The 15,938-nt window shown below is 43.0% G+C and overlaps 1 protein-coding gene across 6 annotated transcripts in view; it reads right to left on the bottom strand.

Annotated features, from left to right (window-relative positions):
- Positions 1-2: 2 nt before the first annotated feature.
- The window catches only part of LOC111253394 (uncharacterized), a 41,487-nt gene continuing 25,551 nt past the window's right edge, over positions 3-15,938 (bottom strand). For 4 of the 6 annotated variants that reach the window (XR_002674624.2, XR_015330179.1, XM_086992797.1 and 1 more), the window contains one exon: positions 3-3,774. Coding sequence is in view for 4 of the 6 variants with exons in the window: in XM_086992797.1 (XP_086848923.1) it covers positions 3,526-3,774 (249 nt within the window). In the remaining 2 variants the exon portion in view is untranslated. Of the gene's footprint in view, positions 3,775-13,653; positions 14,251-15,938 lie in introns of those variants that run through there. The other 2 variants (XM_086992800.1, XM_086992802.1) reach the window with 1 other exon arrangement.

Below are 15,938 nucleotides of genomic sequence, written 5' to 3'. Positions count from 1 at the left end.
GGGGGGTGGGGGGGGGGTGGGAGGGAGCATTCCACCAAGACATAGTGCATCGCACTCGAAGGGTGTGTTTTGGGTATAATTTTCATACGAAATATTTGATCCGAAAAATGAAATGAGCAGCAGGAATACATGCACATCGATTCAGATCACGATGACGAATCATTTGCCTTTTTTGGTACCGTTGCTAGGGCTTCACAAGCGAGGGCATAGATGCCTATTAAGCTGACCTAAATAGAGAGGACCTGATGATTATTCATTTATGTCTGAAAATACTCCTAATAAACCTATTAAAATTGGACTTTTGTCCAAAATGCATGTTTGCTTAGTGTCGTAATGAGTACTGTGAGCGTAAGAAAGGAAACAACGATGTTTGAAAAGGAGAATTTATCGAAGTAAGGGGCTAAAGTTCGTTTGCCAGCAATGATTTTCAAATTGACTAAGGTACTGCTGTTTCAGTATTCAATTGGCCAAGGATAATATGGAAACAAACGTTTGGATTTATATCGGTTATTGTTGTCATGGCTTTTTTCTAACATTATTAACTGCATATGCTTGACTGTTACCTATAGCTATGGCAGAAAAACGCTTGTTCTGTAGTTTGTCCAAGATGTATACACATACATCGATTTCCTGCGTATCAGCTTTATGCATACCTAGGATATTTCTTTTTGTACGCATGAATTTACAAACACAAGATAACAGGTGAACATTCATCTATTGTCAGACCAGACCTTTTCTATATTTGATTAGAACCGTGCTAGTTACGGCGGTAATTTTCACCTCTTTCTTTTATGCCTACGAGATAGGAATCTATCTTACACGTATACGCTATCTAGAATGTCACCTAGAGCAAGGCTGACTGTAGCACTTATATAAATATGCTGTTGGACCGAGAACGTGCTCTTTATAGTGCAGTCAGACTGACTGCATAACTGACGGACATATCGCGTCCACAAGAGCAACGACTGGGCAATCTCTCGCCGCTCTTATGCTGATCTTCTCTATTTCGTTCAATGTGTCAATATACCCGTTTTTTTCCTTGCCCTCCTTTACAAAGCCCCCTAGAACTCAGAGTTGGAAAACGTACGAAAGCAGTTTCGTATCTAGGTGTGCATGTGTGTACAGCAATATATAGATAGGGTTAAAGCGGCTGTAGGCGAGTTAGCGAACAAGCCGTGGAGAAAAGGTGAGGAACGAAACATTTATGGCTGGATAGAAGTATGTCTGAGGGTATTCTCTATCTTTCGGTAGTATGGAACGCGTTACGAGTTCTGATAGCGTTGACCCCATTGCTTATATATATATTAGGACACATATAAATATGTATAGCTGGGTATATTACCACTACTGCTAGCAGCACTGTCACCGCAACGGCGTTCGTTCGCCTCCATACTCAAATGGGTAGGAAAGGGCGTTTCTGCTTCCTGGGCTAAATTGGCAAACACGAAGCCTTTCTGTCGCTGTTTGACCCGAGCCTATCGTTCAGTGTGTATGTGTTCAGTGCCCAACCCACAAAATTCGGCTCAGAGACATCCGGGAAAAAGATAGAAGAAAATAGAAAGCAGGTCAGAGAAAAACAAGGGTGAGCGAGAGCTACGGATCCGAGAACCTTCGTAGACCTCTGTTGGCCACCAGCTATGGACGAATCGGTCGCTGTCTTGCCAGTTCGTTGACTCGTCAGTACCGTCGACTCGTCCCTAGCTGACTGGCAAGCTTTGGCTAAAAGGGGGCTCGTTGGCCGGCCAACTTCTCGTTGTTCCTAGGTCTCATCCTCCTCGTCTTCGTAAATAGCCCCTGCCCAGGTTTTATCCCGCTCCACGCTAAATTCCCCGGGTTGTTACCCCCTTTCTAATGGGAGTTTCTTCCCTTTTATCCCATATCGTCGTTCTCTGCAAACGCCCCACCCGGTTGACCCGGCCCGATATCGCCGACAAGGCCTGCTGCTGCTGGTCAAAGCGAACATCTCTCTTATCCTGCTTTTCTTCCACCCCAAAACTACCCCTTAGATATGCACTGGCGAGTTAGAGAGATCATACTACTCATCACCATTTCCCAAAGGCATTTATCTTTGGCTTTATTTGGATGCACCATTAGCTACTAACGCATTTAGGGCTGCCGCGGCACTGTATGAGGCTTTCTGTGTCTGCCTACGACGGTGACGCCGCCGAAACAGCCACTACCAAAGGCACTCGTAGCAGTACATTGCTGACTCTGCATAGAGATATTGCCATAGCTTTAACTGCCGTTCCACCAGCAGCTGTTGTTAGTGATGACTGCCATGTTGCTGATCTTTGGCCTATTCGGCTTTTGGCAGTCGGTTGCTAAACAGCAGGCTGCTCAACGATGATGAGTTTTTTTTTCTTTTCCTTCTACGCGGTGGCCTTAGCAGGATCAGTGCGCCACTGTCGCTTGTACTGTCTCTGGGCTTACTGTTCGCCGTTTGTGTATGCGTACACAGGCCGCTACGCCCTCAAATGAACTGTCCTTTCTTTTCGACCATATGCGACAACCAGCTCCGTCCAGAAACGGCAACAGTGGCGAGGACCGTGGCTGCAGACTACAACAGCCAAATACTGTATCGTCAGTTTATAGGGGCTGAGCTCAGCGGGTTACCACTATGGAGTCATCGCTCGTTGAGAAGGACGAGAAATTCATGTGGGCTGAAGGGCGAACGGCCGCTGGGCTATGACTATCTATAACGTTTGTTTAAGCCCTCCGTGTGTGTTTGTTTGTTATTCATCATTTTAGGAAGATGACACTGGTAGTACACCGTCTAATAGTAGATGCTACTGGTTCAACGTGCATAATCGGTGATATCTGTCAGCCGATCGGCCTTACTTGGTTACTGCTACGGTTTTAAAGAGGAGCGCATTTTATTATACAATCGTAACGAATGCTACGGAGAAATCAAATATATTCGCTATAAGATACACGTATATATTTATCTACCATTCATAAATAGATTATTGTTTTTTTTATACATTATATGTTTGTATACTTGACACGTTCGTGCTATGATGTATGTGGAAAACTTCATGCATTATCGATAGATTTGAAGGGTATTTTTTTCGAGGGCTGCCTGCAGAATTTCAGCTTCCTAAGTTCTTGTATCATATCCATCTCCTACATCATAGCATTTCTTTTACATGTCGATAACTTTTGAGTTACGCTTAGTTTCCATGGGATGCAATTTGTGCACTCACTCAAGCATAAGGTCGTTACTTAGGTCGCTCACAAACACAAAGGTCACATCCAACCAACTCCCTACCAAATGCAGACACACGATCGAACCGTTGTTGTGATCGAGCTGTTTTCTGTCATTTCATTACTTTTTTTTTTTTTTTACCGCCACTGTTTATTCGAATGGATAACCGATTTCGCGCAGCATTGCAGCTTTGCCGCAAACGAATCGTTTACCTATAGACGTTATGCAAGAACTTGAACAGATCCGTAACGAAGCCGATGGTGGAATACCTATATGAGGTAGGCAAGGCTCTGACGCTTCTTGTCGGCCAACTATGATCCTCATCCTCGAAATCCAGGAAATAACACAGGCGAAATAATAGGAAAAAGCGTAAATAAATGGGGAGTAGGGCAAATGGGGTCGGATCGTTGGCTCTTCGCCTGCGAGAGACTCGTTGCCATTGCGGCGGGCACCGCCTGTTGTAGTGAGCGTCGTTGTTGGGTCAGATGAGTGACGGGGCATCTGTTCCGGGTGTCGTGCAGGGATGAACGAAATGTACGTCGTCGAAAGTAAAGCCGGCAACAAGGTGGCTGGAAGTAGGAGTCAAGGAAAGAAAGGAAAAAACAGTCTCACTAGAAAAGTTGATGCATGTAATTTACGTTGCGGTAAAGCGTAGACGGTCTATCATCCCAAATAATACAAAATACACAAAAAGGATAATAGTCGAATATATAATAACCTCGGACATCTTTACGACGCTTACCTAGTGTGTAGCAATTAAATCAGTCGAGTCATAGCGGTGAGAGGTGTTGGTCAAATTGAACGGGTTAATTATATAAGATAATCTGCTTAAGATAATCGTCGTCGGTAAAAAAGCGTGATAGATACTTAAAATCAAGCATACATATAGAGTCCATAGCAAATAACATAAACGATTACGCCAGCTAAATCTGAAGCACTTGAATGTTAAATATATTTTGTTTAAACTTGAGGTAAAATGATAATATTCCTTCTCAATATGGCAAGCCACAATAATATTGCTTGAATCGAGCCATATTGATAGTAACTCAGAAATGAACCCTGTAATGAAAGAGACGCGTTGTATCTGGGTTTTCTTGATTGGTAAACTTACAAGTTCGGCTAGGGCTCAAGCTACTTTTAAGCAGATTCGTACTATGCTTACCTCGTCAAGACAGACCGTAGACGTAACGTTATTTTATCCAGTGAAATGCAATGAAACATACTTCCTAGCAGATTGTCAAGCCCGTTTTACCTAGTGGATTTATACTAAACAATCAGTGAACATTTACAGCCACTAAGTCGTGAGAAATTTTTATTCTATGTTGAATACTTATTTGGAAATGTTTCTTCTTCTCTGCATGAAACACTCATATGAAAAAGTACCTTATATAGAAAATCGAACTGGCCCCTTTGCATTAAAGCACTTCGAAGCGTCACAAAGCGTCTACGGCTGTACCCCTTATGTGTACGTACATCCACTAAGCAATGTAGAATCTGCTAAGATTATGTTCCGAAACGCTTGCCAATTCCGCATTGTAATACTTAAACACAAGCACAAGGTTGCAGGCACCCGGCCAGTCTGCCTTAGGACAGCTGCCGCTTTACTATTCGTTCAGTTTATGCAAATCCATTTCTATCTTATCTCTATGTTTCTTCTCTTCAATCGGCAAGTCCTAAGATCGACGTTCGTACACGCCTTTCGTAGCGCTGTTTATCATGTGCAATGTTGCACACGTCAGCTACGATTCTGATACGTTTTTGCCAGTTCTTCACAAGTCCAGTGGTGCTCAGTACGATGCCCAGATGAGTTGTGAAGCTGTTATGACCTTAGGGATATCTCCTGTCCTCTGTTTCAAAGAGCGAGTTCGCCCGAACTCAAACAGCCAATAAAATTAATTGCATCTGCATGCTATCGTTGATAATGTCGGCGGACATTTATCTAATAACATTATTATTATTATTTCTACCATGTGCTCTGCTTAGCTGTCCGTGCGATCGGCGCCAAAAGTATCCCTTTCAGGAACCACTTTTCCAACCTTTTGCATAAGAAGGAAGCGAAGGTATATCCAGTGGTGTTTATATGGAAATGTTCCTTGTCTGCAGATATTTTGCGACACGTAGCGGGTTTAAATCTGCTAAATTTACATTCATTTCCCTAGAGATCATCATTAATGTACAGTAGCATTTCTTCTTTACCGTTCTTCTTTGATTCACTAGCTATTCCAGATAAAAGTATGGCCAGTGCACCCCCATGAAATGCAATAGTAACCATTAACATGCAGTTTAGATTTCAACGTTTCATTTAATGCATTGGTATACACTTATCAGAAACTTTTCGCATTGATCGCGCGATGAACATTTTTTTCTGTCACTGTTTAACGTGCAGTCCTTTCTCTTTTTGTGACAGTGCTGTATAAACCGTCATAGTTAAGTTTTATCTTCAGAGGCTGTACTTGTTTTCATTTCCTCTAGTCTACGCATGTTTTCCTACGCACCCTAAATATATCAAATGTAACACAGCCTCGGTCCGATTTAACTTTTTTAATTGTTTTTTGTTTACTGACATTTGTGAGCAACAATGAGCACAAAGAACGTTGAAAAACAGACACAAATCTTTACTGATTGCTTCTCTCCAGTATCATATATATATTTGTGCTCTATAGTTAACAATTGAATTGATGAACAAGATCGCATTAAATCGGCCTACAAATACGTAAAGGATGATGTCAGATTTTTAACCACGAATGCCCTTCGTTGAAAACTAAAAAAGTGTGCCTTTAAGGAGTGTCTAATAAAGCCGAGCAGGACGACGGCGGCATCGGGGGCTGGATTGTGTATCGGCGCTCAAGCAAGTTGACTAGCTTGCCTTTACAGAATTCGCCTGACGTTGACCCCCTGAAAAGTGGGTTTCAGGCGCCTTTGCAAGGATCGTCAACAAGGGCTTGCGTGAGCTTGTCGAGTTGTGCAGCGCCCGCGGTAGAAGAGGAAGCCGTATAGTTCCTACCGCTCCGCTCTGTCCTCTGCCTTAAAAGAGTTCATAGCTGACATCTCATAGCTGTGGCAGGGGGGTTAATCGGGTGTATATGAAAGTGAGTATCATCAAGTCCCACGCGACCACCTGTGCCCTCCTATCGAAGCGTGGCTGGAGAAAGCGCTTAAACGAAAAAGAGGGATAACGGTAAAGACTGAGGGAAGTGCTCGGAGGAAATGAGAGGATAGCATGAAATAATACGTAAGCGAACGAATTAGCTCGAAGTCGTTGGTGCTTGCCTGCTGCTGTACCATCGCCTTGGACGCTACGAAAGCAACAAAAAATTTCACCTCTTTTTGCCCATGGTTAGACTAGTACAGGGAGATTCCCTGTATGTCTTTAGCATTGCTCCTAGCTGCCTTGTTCACCCCCGCTAGCGAGGAGAGATGTACGTTTCATAAAAAAGAAAACTAGTTGGGAGGGTCTTGCCACTTCCAAACTCTGCTTCTGCTGCCACGGCCGTCCGCTGGCGATACCTCTCCTATGCGCGCTTACCGGGGCTGCGTCCGCGGTAACTTTTCCCCCGTCGTCAGCTTTTGCCCTCTGAGAGAGTTCTTCGGTACTGAACTTTTTTACGCTTCTCGAAGAAAGATCGCAGCAACGCGAAAAAGCAGAAAAACTAGCAATGAAACAAAAACTCCATATACTATACTTAAGGGCAGATAGTTCAGTTGACATCGATTTCTCGTATTGGACGTGCCTTTCGCGCACATAGCGAACGAGCTAAATTTCTAAGCGAGTCTAAGAAGCAGAAAGAACATTAAGGAATACGGAATAGAGGAGCGCGGCAAAAATCTAATAGAGTTACTCAAAAAAAGTTCCTTCTTTATTGTTCTTCAAGTGTTACGCCGCCATTAAGTTGACAGGCGTAATACCGAAACGCGCTAACAGCGAAAGGACATTTGCGTGAAGCAACTATGTAAGCATTTAGCTAGCAGCTGCGTCGTTAGAAAAAAACCTTTGCCAGGGATCGTATTCGGCCTAAATCGCATAGTCCAGCGGATGGACCAAGCTGCCCGTGGTGTGCAAGGTGCTCGTTGTGTATCCGCAAGCGAAAAACACAAAATCATCGAACCGCTCAGATGTAAAGGACTATTATGCCTCCCAAGAACGTATCGGGAGCTTCGTTTCACATTTAGCTTGAATTTTTTCAACTCAATCGATGGATGTAATACGAAGACTTTGATGGAAGCTGAAGACTTTGTAACCGGGTGACATATTTTTAAGGAGAATGAAATCTAACGGATCAGTGCTTTGTGACATGTCTTTTGTAGCGTTAAATATGCCATAATCATTGTTATTTTCCTTGTGGCTCAGTTGTAGCTTTCCGTTTTACAAGATGAATGAATTTTTTGTTGAATCTGTACGCTTTTCTTCCCTGAGATAGCGCTTGAGCATATTCCTCTATTATTATCCGATAATATTAGACACATGTCCCATGTCATCGATAACTTTAAACGCTTCTATAGGTGTGTGTGTGTGTGTGTATATATATATATATATATATATATATATATATATATATATATATATATATATATATATCATCTTAAGGAAATCTGGCTTGAAGCCATAAAAATGCCACCGCTTGACGTCATGTAGACGCAGTGTGATCGCACAACATGCCGTTCTGTACCTTGCAGGTGAGACTTTCGTGTTCCGCCTTGTGATGATAAAAACCGCTGACCAAATACAGCGCATGACGATGGTCACTGATGCGATGTGGCAACGTAAACAACGACATCATATGTTTCCTTTGGAAGTTCTAGCCAAATCAGAACGCGCCCGCAATTTCTTCGCGTTTCCTTTGTCGTTTCCTATAAACTGTAAAATTATAAACAAACACTCGTTTACACGTTCCACTTCTATGGCACACGAAGGGTGATCCGACCGACTTCACGCATACAGAACTGTGATTACCTTGCGATTAAAGGCCCTCGTCCGTAATCTGTCCTGCTATGGTGTAGCAATAAAGCGAACAAATCAGGCCGACTAAGAGAAATTAGAATACAACAAGTACTGTTACATTCACTGACATTAGCCGGATATGTACATGGTAGCAATGGAACCCTGCGACTTGCTACATCAATATGGGCAACATAAACATCGCCAGCGCATTAACCAACTGATGAGCTCATATTTGGTTGGTAAATGAAGATTCGAGACAAAGCAGACGATGAAAGAAACATCGTATAGCGATGGCTGTAACGACGGTGGCTTCTTTTTGACAGAGTCTTGGCAGTCTTTCAGACTAATGCGACCAACTCGTTTTGATTGTGTTTTTGCCGAGGGGCAACACAGGCTGTGATGCTGACGGTTAGGTGGAGGTCAACAAGGTCAGTTGAGCAACGGTCGGATATGAGTAAGTTTTGCCATTAGAATTAGTTGACTTTTTTTTACCATGTCGACTTGAGTAAACACGAAGCTAGACGGCCAACTTTACTGTATATCGTTTCACAATGCATATATCGTCGGTAACGGATTTCAGTCAGCAATACTGATCACCTGGCGGGGTCTTTAGACGAGAAGCAGAAACGATCCGCTCAGTGTAATATGTATTTTTGAGAACAATTGTTTTAGTTGTTTCAAACCAGAGCTAGATTATGATTTTTCCTGAACGACAAGTGGAAAAGTTGGGATCTGTGCAAATGTAAGTTAATAAAAAAAACAAAAGAAGAATAATTTGCTTCCATAGTGACAAATGGCGTGTAAATATATAGCTTATTATGAAAACATTCACATGCAGTTAAGATACGCTTTTAAGCCAATTCATTCCAGTCTGCCCGTAAAATAAATAATCACCTTCGCCAAATTTGGTGACTTACTATTACAATTCAATTAAAGACGAGCCATCAATAGGAATTTCACGATGACCGTAGAAAAGTTCAATAGTCTTCCATTTGAAAGCCGGCTGATCTTAATCAGTCGTTCGAAGTAATTCCAGTCCGATGTGGTAGTAACACAGGTGATGTTTAATAGCTCCCGAGATGAAAACTCAGCCCGCGTTATCTTCAGCTATTGCATAATCGTTGCTCATTCGTTTTATCCGAAAAAAGGCTAGGCACAATGGCCCGTGGGATACTGTTGGCTGTTACCCAGGATTTTGGTAGTAGCACCATCTTTTGCGGCTCCTAAGGCTTTCTTCGCGCTTACAGACGCCTTGTGGGCTACCCTCTCTTAGGGCCCTTTGCCGTCTCTTTCCCAATTTGCTACCCGGCCTCATTTGGCGGCTCCCACCAGCACAACGTTACGAGGGTTCCTTGCCGGCTCGAATAGGAAGAGAAGTCACGTGGCTCGCGCGCTCCGCGGGCTTACGTCTTATGCGACGTATTGATAGATACACAGCTCGTATGAAAATTGACGGAGAAAATGCAGCATGCCCCGGCAATAAAATTATAAGATTATAGTAGTGTGAAACAATTAGTGAACAGAATTAGGATACAGTAGCGTACTTGATTCAATTGAGCTATTATTATGGACGCAGTTTGCACCAACAGTTGCCCTCTGTAAGGACTTTCTAATCGTTTTCGGATCACACATAATATTTAATAACTATGAACAGTCTTACAGTATTCTATCTAGTTATAGCGTTTTTTCAAGATGATCGAAGAAAAAAATTTTGTCTTTAACGTATATACATATACCACATCGTATATATAAGCTGATTCACCGATTTAAACTCGAAAAACATTTTTCATAGTTAATAAAAAATTTGTCAAAAAGTCGTCCTTAGCTATATTCGCTATTAATATCATTCCTCCTCATAATAGCTAAGCCATTAATAACTCTACACACACAATTGGTTGTTATATGCATTGGCGTTTCCTTCCTTGGGGCTGTTTTTGTAGCGGAAAACTCGACGGAAAACGAGAGAAAAACGGCAGCCATCGCACCATGGCCACTGCCGCAGCATACAATCATACACGTATACACACGGCTTTTCGTTTATAGATGGGCACCGAATAACTGTACAGACCGGACATGTACACAGGGTATACTGTCGGCCATGTTGGATTTGCCGGTTGGACAGCAGCAGGACCCTTGCACGACTTTGGACGAAAAAAAGAAGGCACAGAGGCACGAGATGAAGGAAATCATAGAGAGAGCGGGGGTTAACGGGGCCTGATTCGTTGGGTCCTATACTGAAGCTTAGGCCTGCTTTTTCTTTCCTTACCATCCCTTGCCGCCACCGCTATTCCGACCCGCACGAAACCCTTATGGAATAGCATCTTTTAAGCCCTCAATGAGAGAGGGGAGGGCCATCTCCGCAATGGAAAGGGAAATCCGCCAGAGGAAGGGGCGCAAAGGACGGCGACAAGTACGCAGGTTAGGATAGAGCAGGGCGTTATCGGATGTAAACAAACGAAGCCTTGCGGGTCTACTCAGGAGATCAGCAAGCTGCCGGCTGCTTCGTCCCTCTTCATGCCCGCCGAGGTTAACGTCTGGGGTGGTGGTGTGTAGAATGAGCAAAGAGGGAAAGAGGGGCGTATGGGGAGAATTTAATGAGGGGAAAGAACTGCCGCCTGCTGTTTTAGGGGTCAGATGGCCAGGGCCTTGGACGAGATAAGGGGCGGCCGTGAGGGGCGAAGCCCTGACCAAAGAGAGGGGAATCGCAAAACGGGGCAATCTCTCCCTGCACTCTGCATTCGGGAAAGGGGTCCTTGTCTGTTAGGGAAAGCATTACTGGCGGGTGTCAGTCGGCCGCCCGGCACCTCGATCTTTCGACGACCGGCTGTTGGGTTGTTGGACTCTGTCTGCCAGCCAACCGAGGGGCGCTGCAATCGCTGCTGTTTAGAGAGGAAGGAAGGAAGATTTGGTGACGTCACGCTGAAGGCTGGCTCTGATTGGCGCTCAGCCGGAGGGGCCCACCAATCAAAGCAATACCTTGCCAATAGCGTTCGATTAAGTTGGGGAGACCCGGTCGGACGCCGGAGATGTGAAGGCGCATCGTGCTGGTGGCGGATCGCAAGCTCGACAAACGAATGTCTCGGGCCCGCTGCGCCACGGGCCGCACTGTCATAATGACGCTAAAGGGCCCGCCCACAACTGATCGCAGGCAGTTTCGTCGCCCGCAGACGGCTTCGGCGCTGCTGCCTCCGTTAGTACCGTCACCGCCAGGGCGGCCGCCGCCGCCGCTATTGGCATCTCCAAAGCCGCCACGCTATGGGCCTTCTTTACCCCCATCTTCCTTAGGTCTCGTGCCCTAGCGGTGTCTTCTACGTTGTCATTGAAGACAACAATATTAAGACAATGGGTGGGACGGTTGCAATGGCAGTGCCCTTAAAGGGGATGGCCCAGCGCCACCCGGTGTAAAAGGCAACGGTAATATCGGCAGAATGGGACCATCGAGAATTCCTGACGAATTAGAATTGTGTGATAAGTAAATGGATGAGCGATTGCGTCGGCAGATCTCTGCACCAGATCTTTCTGAGTCTCATAATGTATTTAGTTTGTCGTGGAAACCAGACTTTGACTGAAATAACATTTAGGGAATGGATAGATCATTAGAGGAAAGGATCATACATATTCACGTTAAAACTGTGTGGTACTGTTTGTAGAATTAATTTACTTTATTTATTTAATACTTCGGAAGTGGATTGAAGCATATAGATGTATAGTATAGTATTGTATTAAGCATTGTAATAGGTGGGCATACACCGGATGTTGAATCAGACATGTAATTTCCCTTGTTCATCATGACAACGTTGTCTACTGTATTAAATCAATGTTATACTTATTTTTAATCGATGAAAATAAAAATATATCGAATTCCTCATCTAAAACAATTGCAGCGAAAGGTCAACGCTATTAGATAGTAGTCAGAAAGGATACAACCCTAAGATAACATTGGCAAGAGCGTTGTATTTGGGTGAGCAGGTATCTCTTTGTAAAAAGAGCTGGTGGTCTAGGTGAATGCCAAATAACGATAGTACCACATATCGACACCCGAAATGGCCTGTCATATATAAAAGGCAAGTACATTTTCTTTTACATATGTCTGCGTATAGGACGAGGAAGGCTTCTCGACTTTGTAACGGTTACTACCCAAAAAATACCAACAATGGCTCAAATATGCCTATACCAATTAGTGGCCATAAAAATGTCGTCAGTTCTTGTTTGTCGTAAGTATTTGCCGGATGATTCCTACGCTCACATGCCCTGTATAACCAAATGGCAACTATGCTAGTACTGAGATTCTTCATATCGTTAGCTATTCATAACTGGTTATATTCTAAAATGAAGATAACCATCGGAGGCCGATAGTAATACCATTTATTCAAGACATATGCGAGAGCAACATTCTCGTGACCTTCCATTAGTACTCCTTTTACAATATTTACTTGACCACAGCTTCACGATGGTCATTTTTTCTCGTTCTAATAATCATCTCAACGTTGACCAACTTACATGAGAGCTTATTGAATAGACTACTGAATATCTAGTAGGAATGGTCGTTTCTCCTGAATGCATAATTGCAAGGACACTGTCATCGTATTGATAGAAAAAAAAAAAAGCTTGAAATTGGTGTACCGCGGTTATCACGGTATCCATTTTGGTGCTATGTGACACACGAATTTACTCTGCATATTGTACAACAATTCCGAACCCTGTCTCGGTTAGGTGGTCTCTTTTTAAGTTTTTGGTCTGAAAACTGCTCAGTATCCGATTTGCTCTGCGACTTGAGAGCTTAGCCATTTCCGCCGGACGATCAGAGTATTTGAAATATGATTCCATGATTTCTTCTAAATAGAAAAGCAGTTACTTTTTACAGATATACGAAGAGCCTGCGAAGATCATAGCTGCGCTTCTCGTTTTCAGATCGCATACATCTCTACATATATAGACTGATTTAAATCTAATTTTTTTGATCAGGCATGGAAGCCCTCCAAGATCATCCATGTTGAAATCGACATGTATCCTCATTCTCTGAAATGTATGAGTCGTTCGCGTCAATTTGAAATGATACATCTACTGTGCAGATAAGTGTCTTTACAACCCTTTGTAGGCTGTTTCTTCTGATGAATCTCCATACAGCCCGTTATGTTCTTGCTTCTTCTTCGATTAGATCACATAGACACGACGCCTGTGCTCTGTTGCTGCTGAAAAGCTTTGTTTGTCTTGGTATACACACACACATACACACGCGTGTGGTAGATCAGTCGCGTTATCAATTATAAACAAAGTATTTACACTGCTTCCTTTGTCAATCAACGATAAATCCGCAGAGAGTTGTGCTTAGCTAACCAAGCGTGGTAAACGATCTCGATCAATGCGCATAGTAAACACGCGTCACGAATGCATTTTTCCCGGCTCGCCTTGAGTTTTCATTTAAATTTAGACCTACATACATAGATAGCCACAACTGGCAACTTCGATTGCTTCCGTCTCATCTCGTCCACCCGTCGCTATCTGCTTGACATGTAGAAACGTTTATTTTGAAAAGCGGGCACAAAACGGCGGTAAATGTAGTTAAACGTCTTACAGATACTGTGTAACGGTACTTACTACATAGACAAGAAGCAGCATCTCGATTTCCATGTGAGCCTATAGCGTACCCAAAGAATTTAGGGAATGACAGATTCTCACAGAAGCAGAATAAGAAAAACCACCGTTAGATAGGATTTTGTAGATATGACGTGTGTTAAGGCAGGATTATATAACCAGTTAATTAATGACAGGCGATCAATTACCAAATAGAACGTGGCAGATTTGCTTTTTTTCATGGATGCACAACTCTACCTTTTCACGTTCCTCACCAGCAGCGATCCCATCTGCATTTCAAATCTATACACGCGATCGCTTTCGCCGCAGGATTGGCGACCGGCTGCAAATTTTTTTGACGCTCGGTTCAAATTAACTTATCATTACCGTTCGTCTGTCACCATTCTCGTAAATCGAACAGATTAAACATATCAAGCAGCTCGAAACACTGCGGTCGGGGCAGAGATTCTTACCTGGCAAGATGCCCGGCGGAAGAATCTTAGGGCAGACTAGCGGTTAGGAACCATCGATACTGGAACGCGATAAAAAAGAAACGTAAACCAAGGGGCTTAAAAGGGGCGAGCAAAAAAGCGAAAGAGCAAACGCTCAAACTCTGCGTCGATGGCCGTACGACAGCAGGCGGTAGTGGTCGTTGCCCCTGCTGCGTTTACCACATGCCGTGAGGGGCTTCACCGACATTCGAATAGTTGGCGCTGAGGACCTTTAGGAAGGCTAAAAAAACTAACCTCACTGGTGAGCTTGCTCTACCCTTGAAGTTACAGTGCACTAGTGTTAGGCGCATACAGTATACGACAAAAAATAATGCTTTTAATGTCGACGTTGTAGTAATACAGGGGGCAAAGACCAGCTGCATTCAAGAGGTACGTACCACTTGCCCTATTGTATTTAATCGCTTGGAAAGGAATATTTCTAAAGAATATTTGTATCTATATTAGAGATTGCGCTGTTTAAAGCTAAATTATTGAAGCTTATCAAAACCCTTTGAATAATTTTTCCGACTGCTTTGCGTTGAGGGTCTGTGCTAAGTAAGCATCAAATGAGATCGCTACGCAGTCTGAAGAGATCCTAAAAAAAAATATTTGGTCCTGGCAGAATTCAAGGAGAACAGCTATTGCAATTATTTATCTATATGGTAACCGCATCTCATATTTCGGCTGCTGGCTATTAAAAGCCATACATATTTAGCTACAGTTTATCGCGACATATGTGTGTACCCCTACGAGACATCCGCGAAATTTCACCAGGAGGCTCGTCTCCTTCGCTTATAGATTATTTATCTGCAATGATAGTTTAACAAAAACATACATTGACGAAATAAATCACCGAAAAATCACCAAAACAAAGCCTATTTCATCATATTGTTAATTTAACACACTCTGTAAATTTGTTCAGTATGTCCTAGGTCGTAATTAGCGAGAACATACTTGTATAGTGATGCTGTGATAGTAAGCAATCAAAATTATTTTTTTGGCCATATACTGAAGCCGAATTGTTAGCGGATGACGGCAGGAACTTAGTTATCAATCAATGCTTTAATTTGTCACATACTTTATAAGTAAACTAATGTTGTTTCAACAGTTCTGAATTGATATTTATATTATATAAGGCATAATAGATACCAGAGCATGCCTGCACTGCCATCCTGGTCCCATGAAAGTGTCAAAAACCATCGATTTGCTCCGTAGGACTATGAGCGCCGCCTGGTCGACCTCGGAAGAACTATTGCTTTGGGTGGAGGAAAATGGTTGAGGAAACGGCAATTTTATAGAGGCCTTCCAGCCTTCAGGCGTTGTCTTGTTGGATCAAAATGTAGTTCAGTTTTTTGTCTTATGTCCGATGTATACTGTACGTACGCATCAATATTGCTTCTAGAGTTTGTTGAGTTCATTAGCTAGGTAGGGGTATTTGCGGCTACGAATGGACAGGGAACATATATCTTTCAATACTACGTACTCACATAGGGAACATACATTAACTATCACACTATATACATATATATACAAACTAGATTACGACGACATTTTTAGAAATGGCCTCCAGGAATACAGTGCACAGAGTACTCATGTGAAGAAACCATTTTTAGCTACAAAATGCAGAAAGCTTAGAGCAGTTTTCTCACTGTTTTTTACTCATATTTTAAAGAAACTCCAGTAAGTTGGATTGATTATCAGGCTAGTTAGTTAATCAACTAAATTTCCA

The sequence above is a fragment of the Varroa destructor genome, unplaced genomic scaffold (assembly GCF_002443255.2).
Source record: "Varroa destructor unplaced genomic scaffold, Vdes_3.0 BEIS01000006.1, whole genome shotgun sequence".
Lineage (NCBI taxonomy): Eukaryota > Metazoa > Arthropoda > Arachnida > Mesostigmata > Varroidae > Varroa > Varroa destructor.
Note: the sequence above shows the minus strand (reverse complement) of the source record. Positions and strands in the feature narration are given on the sequence as shown.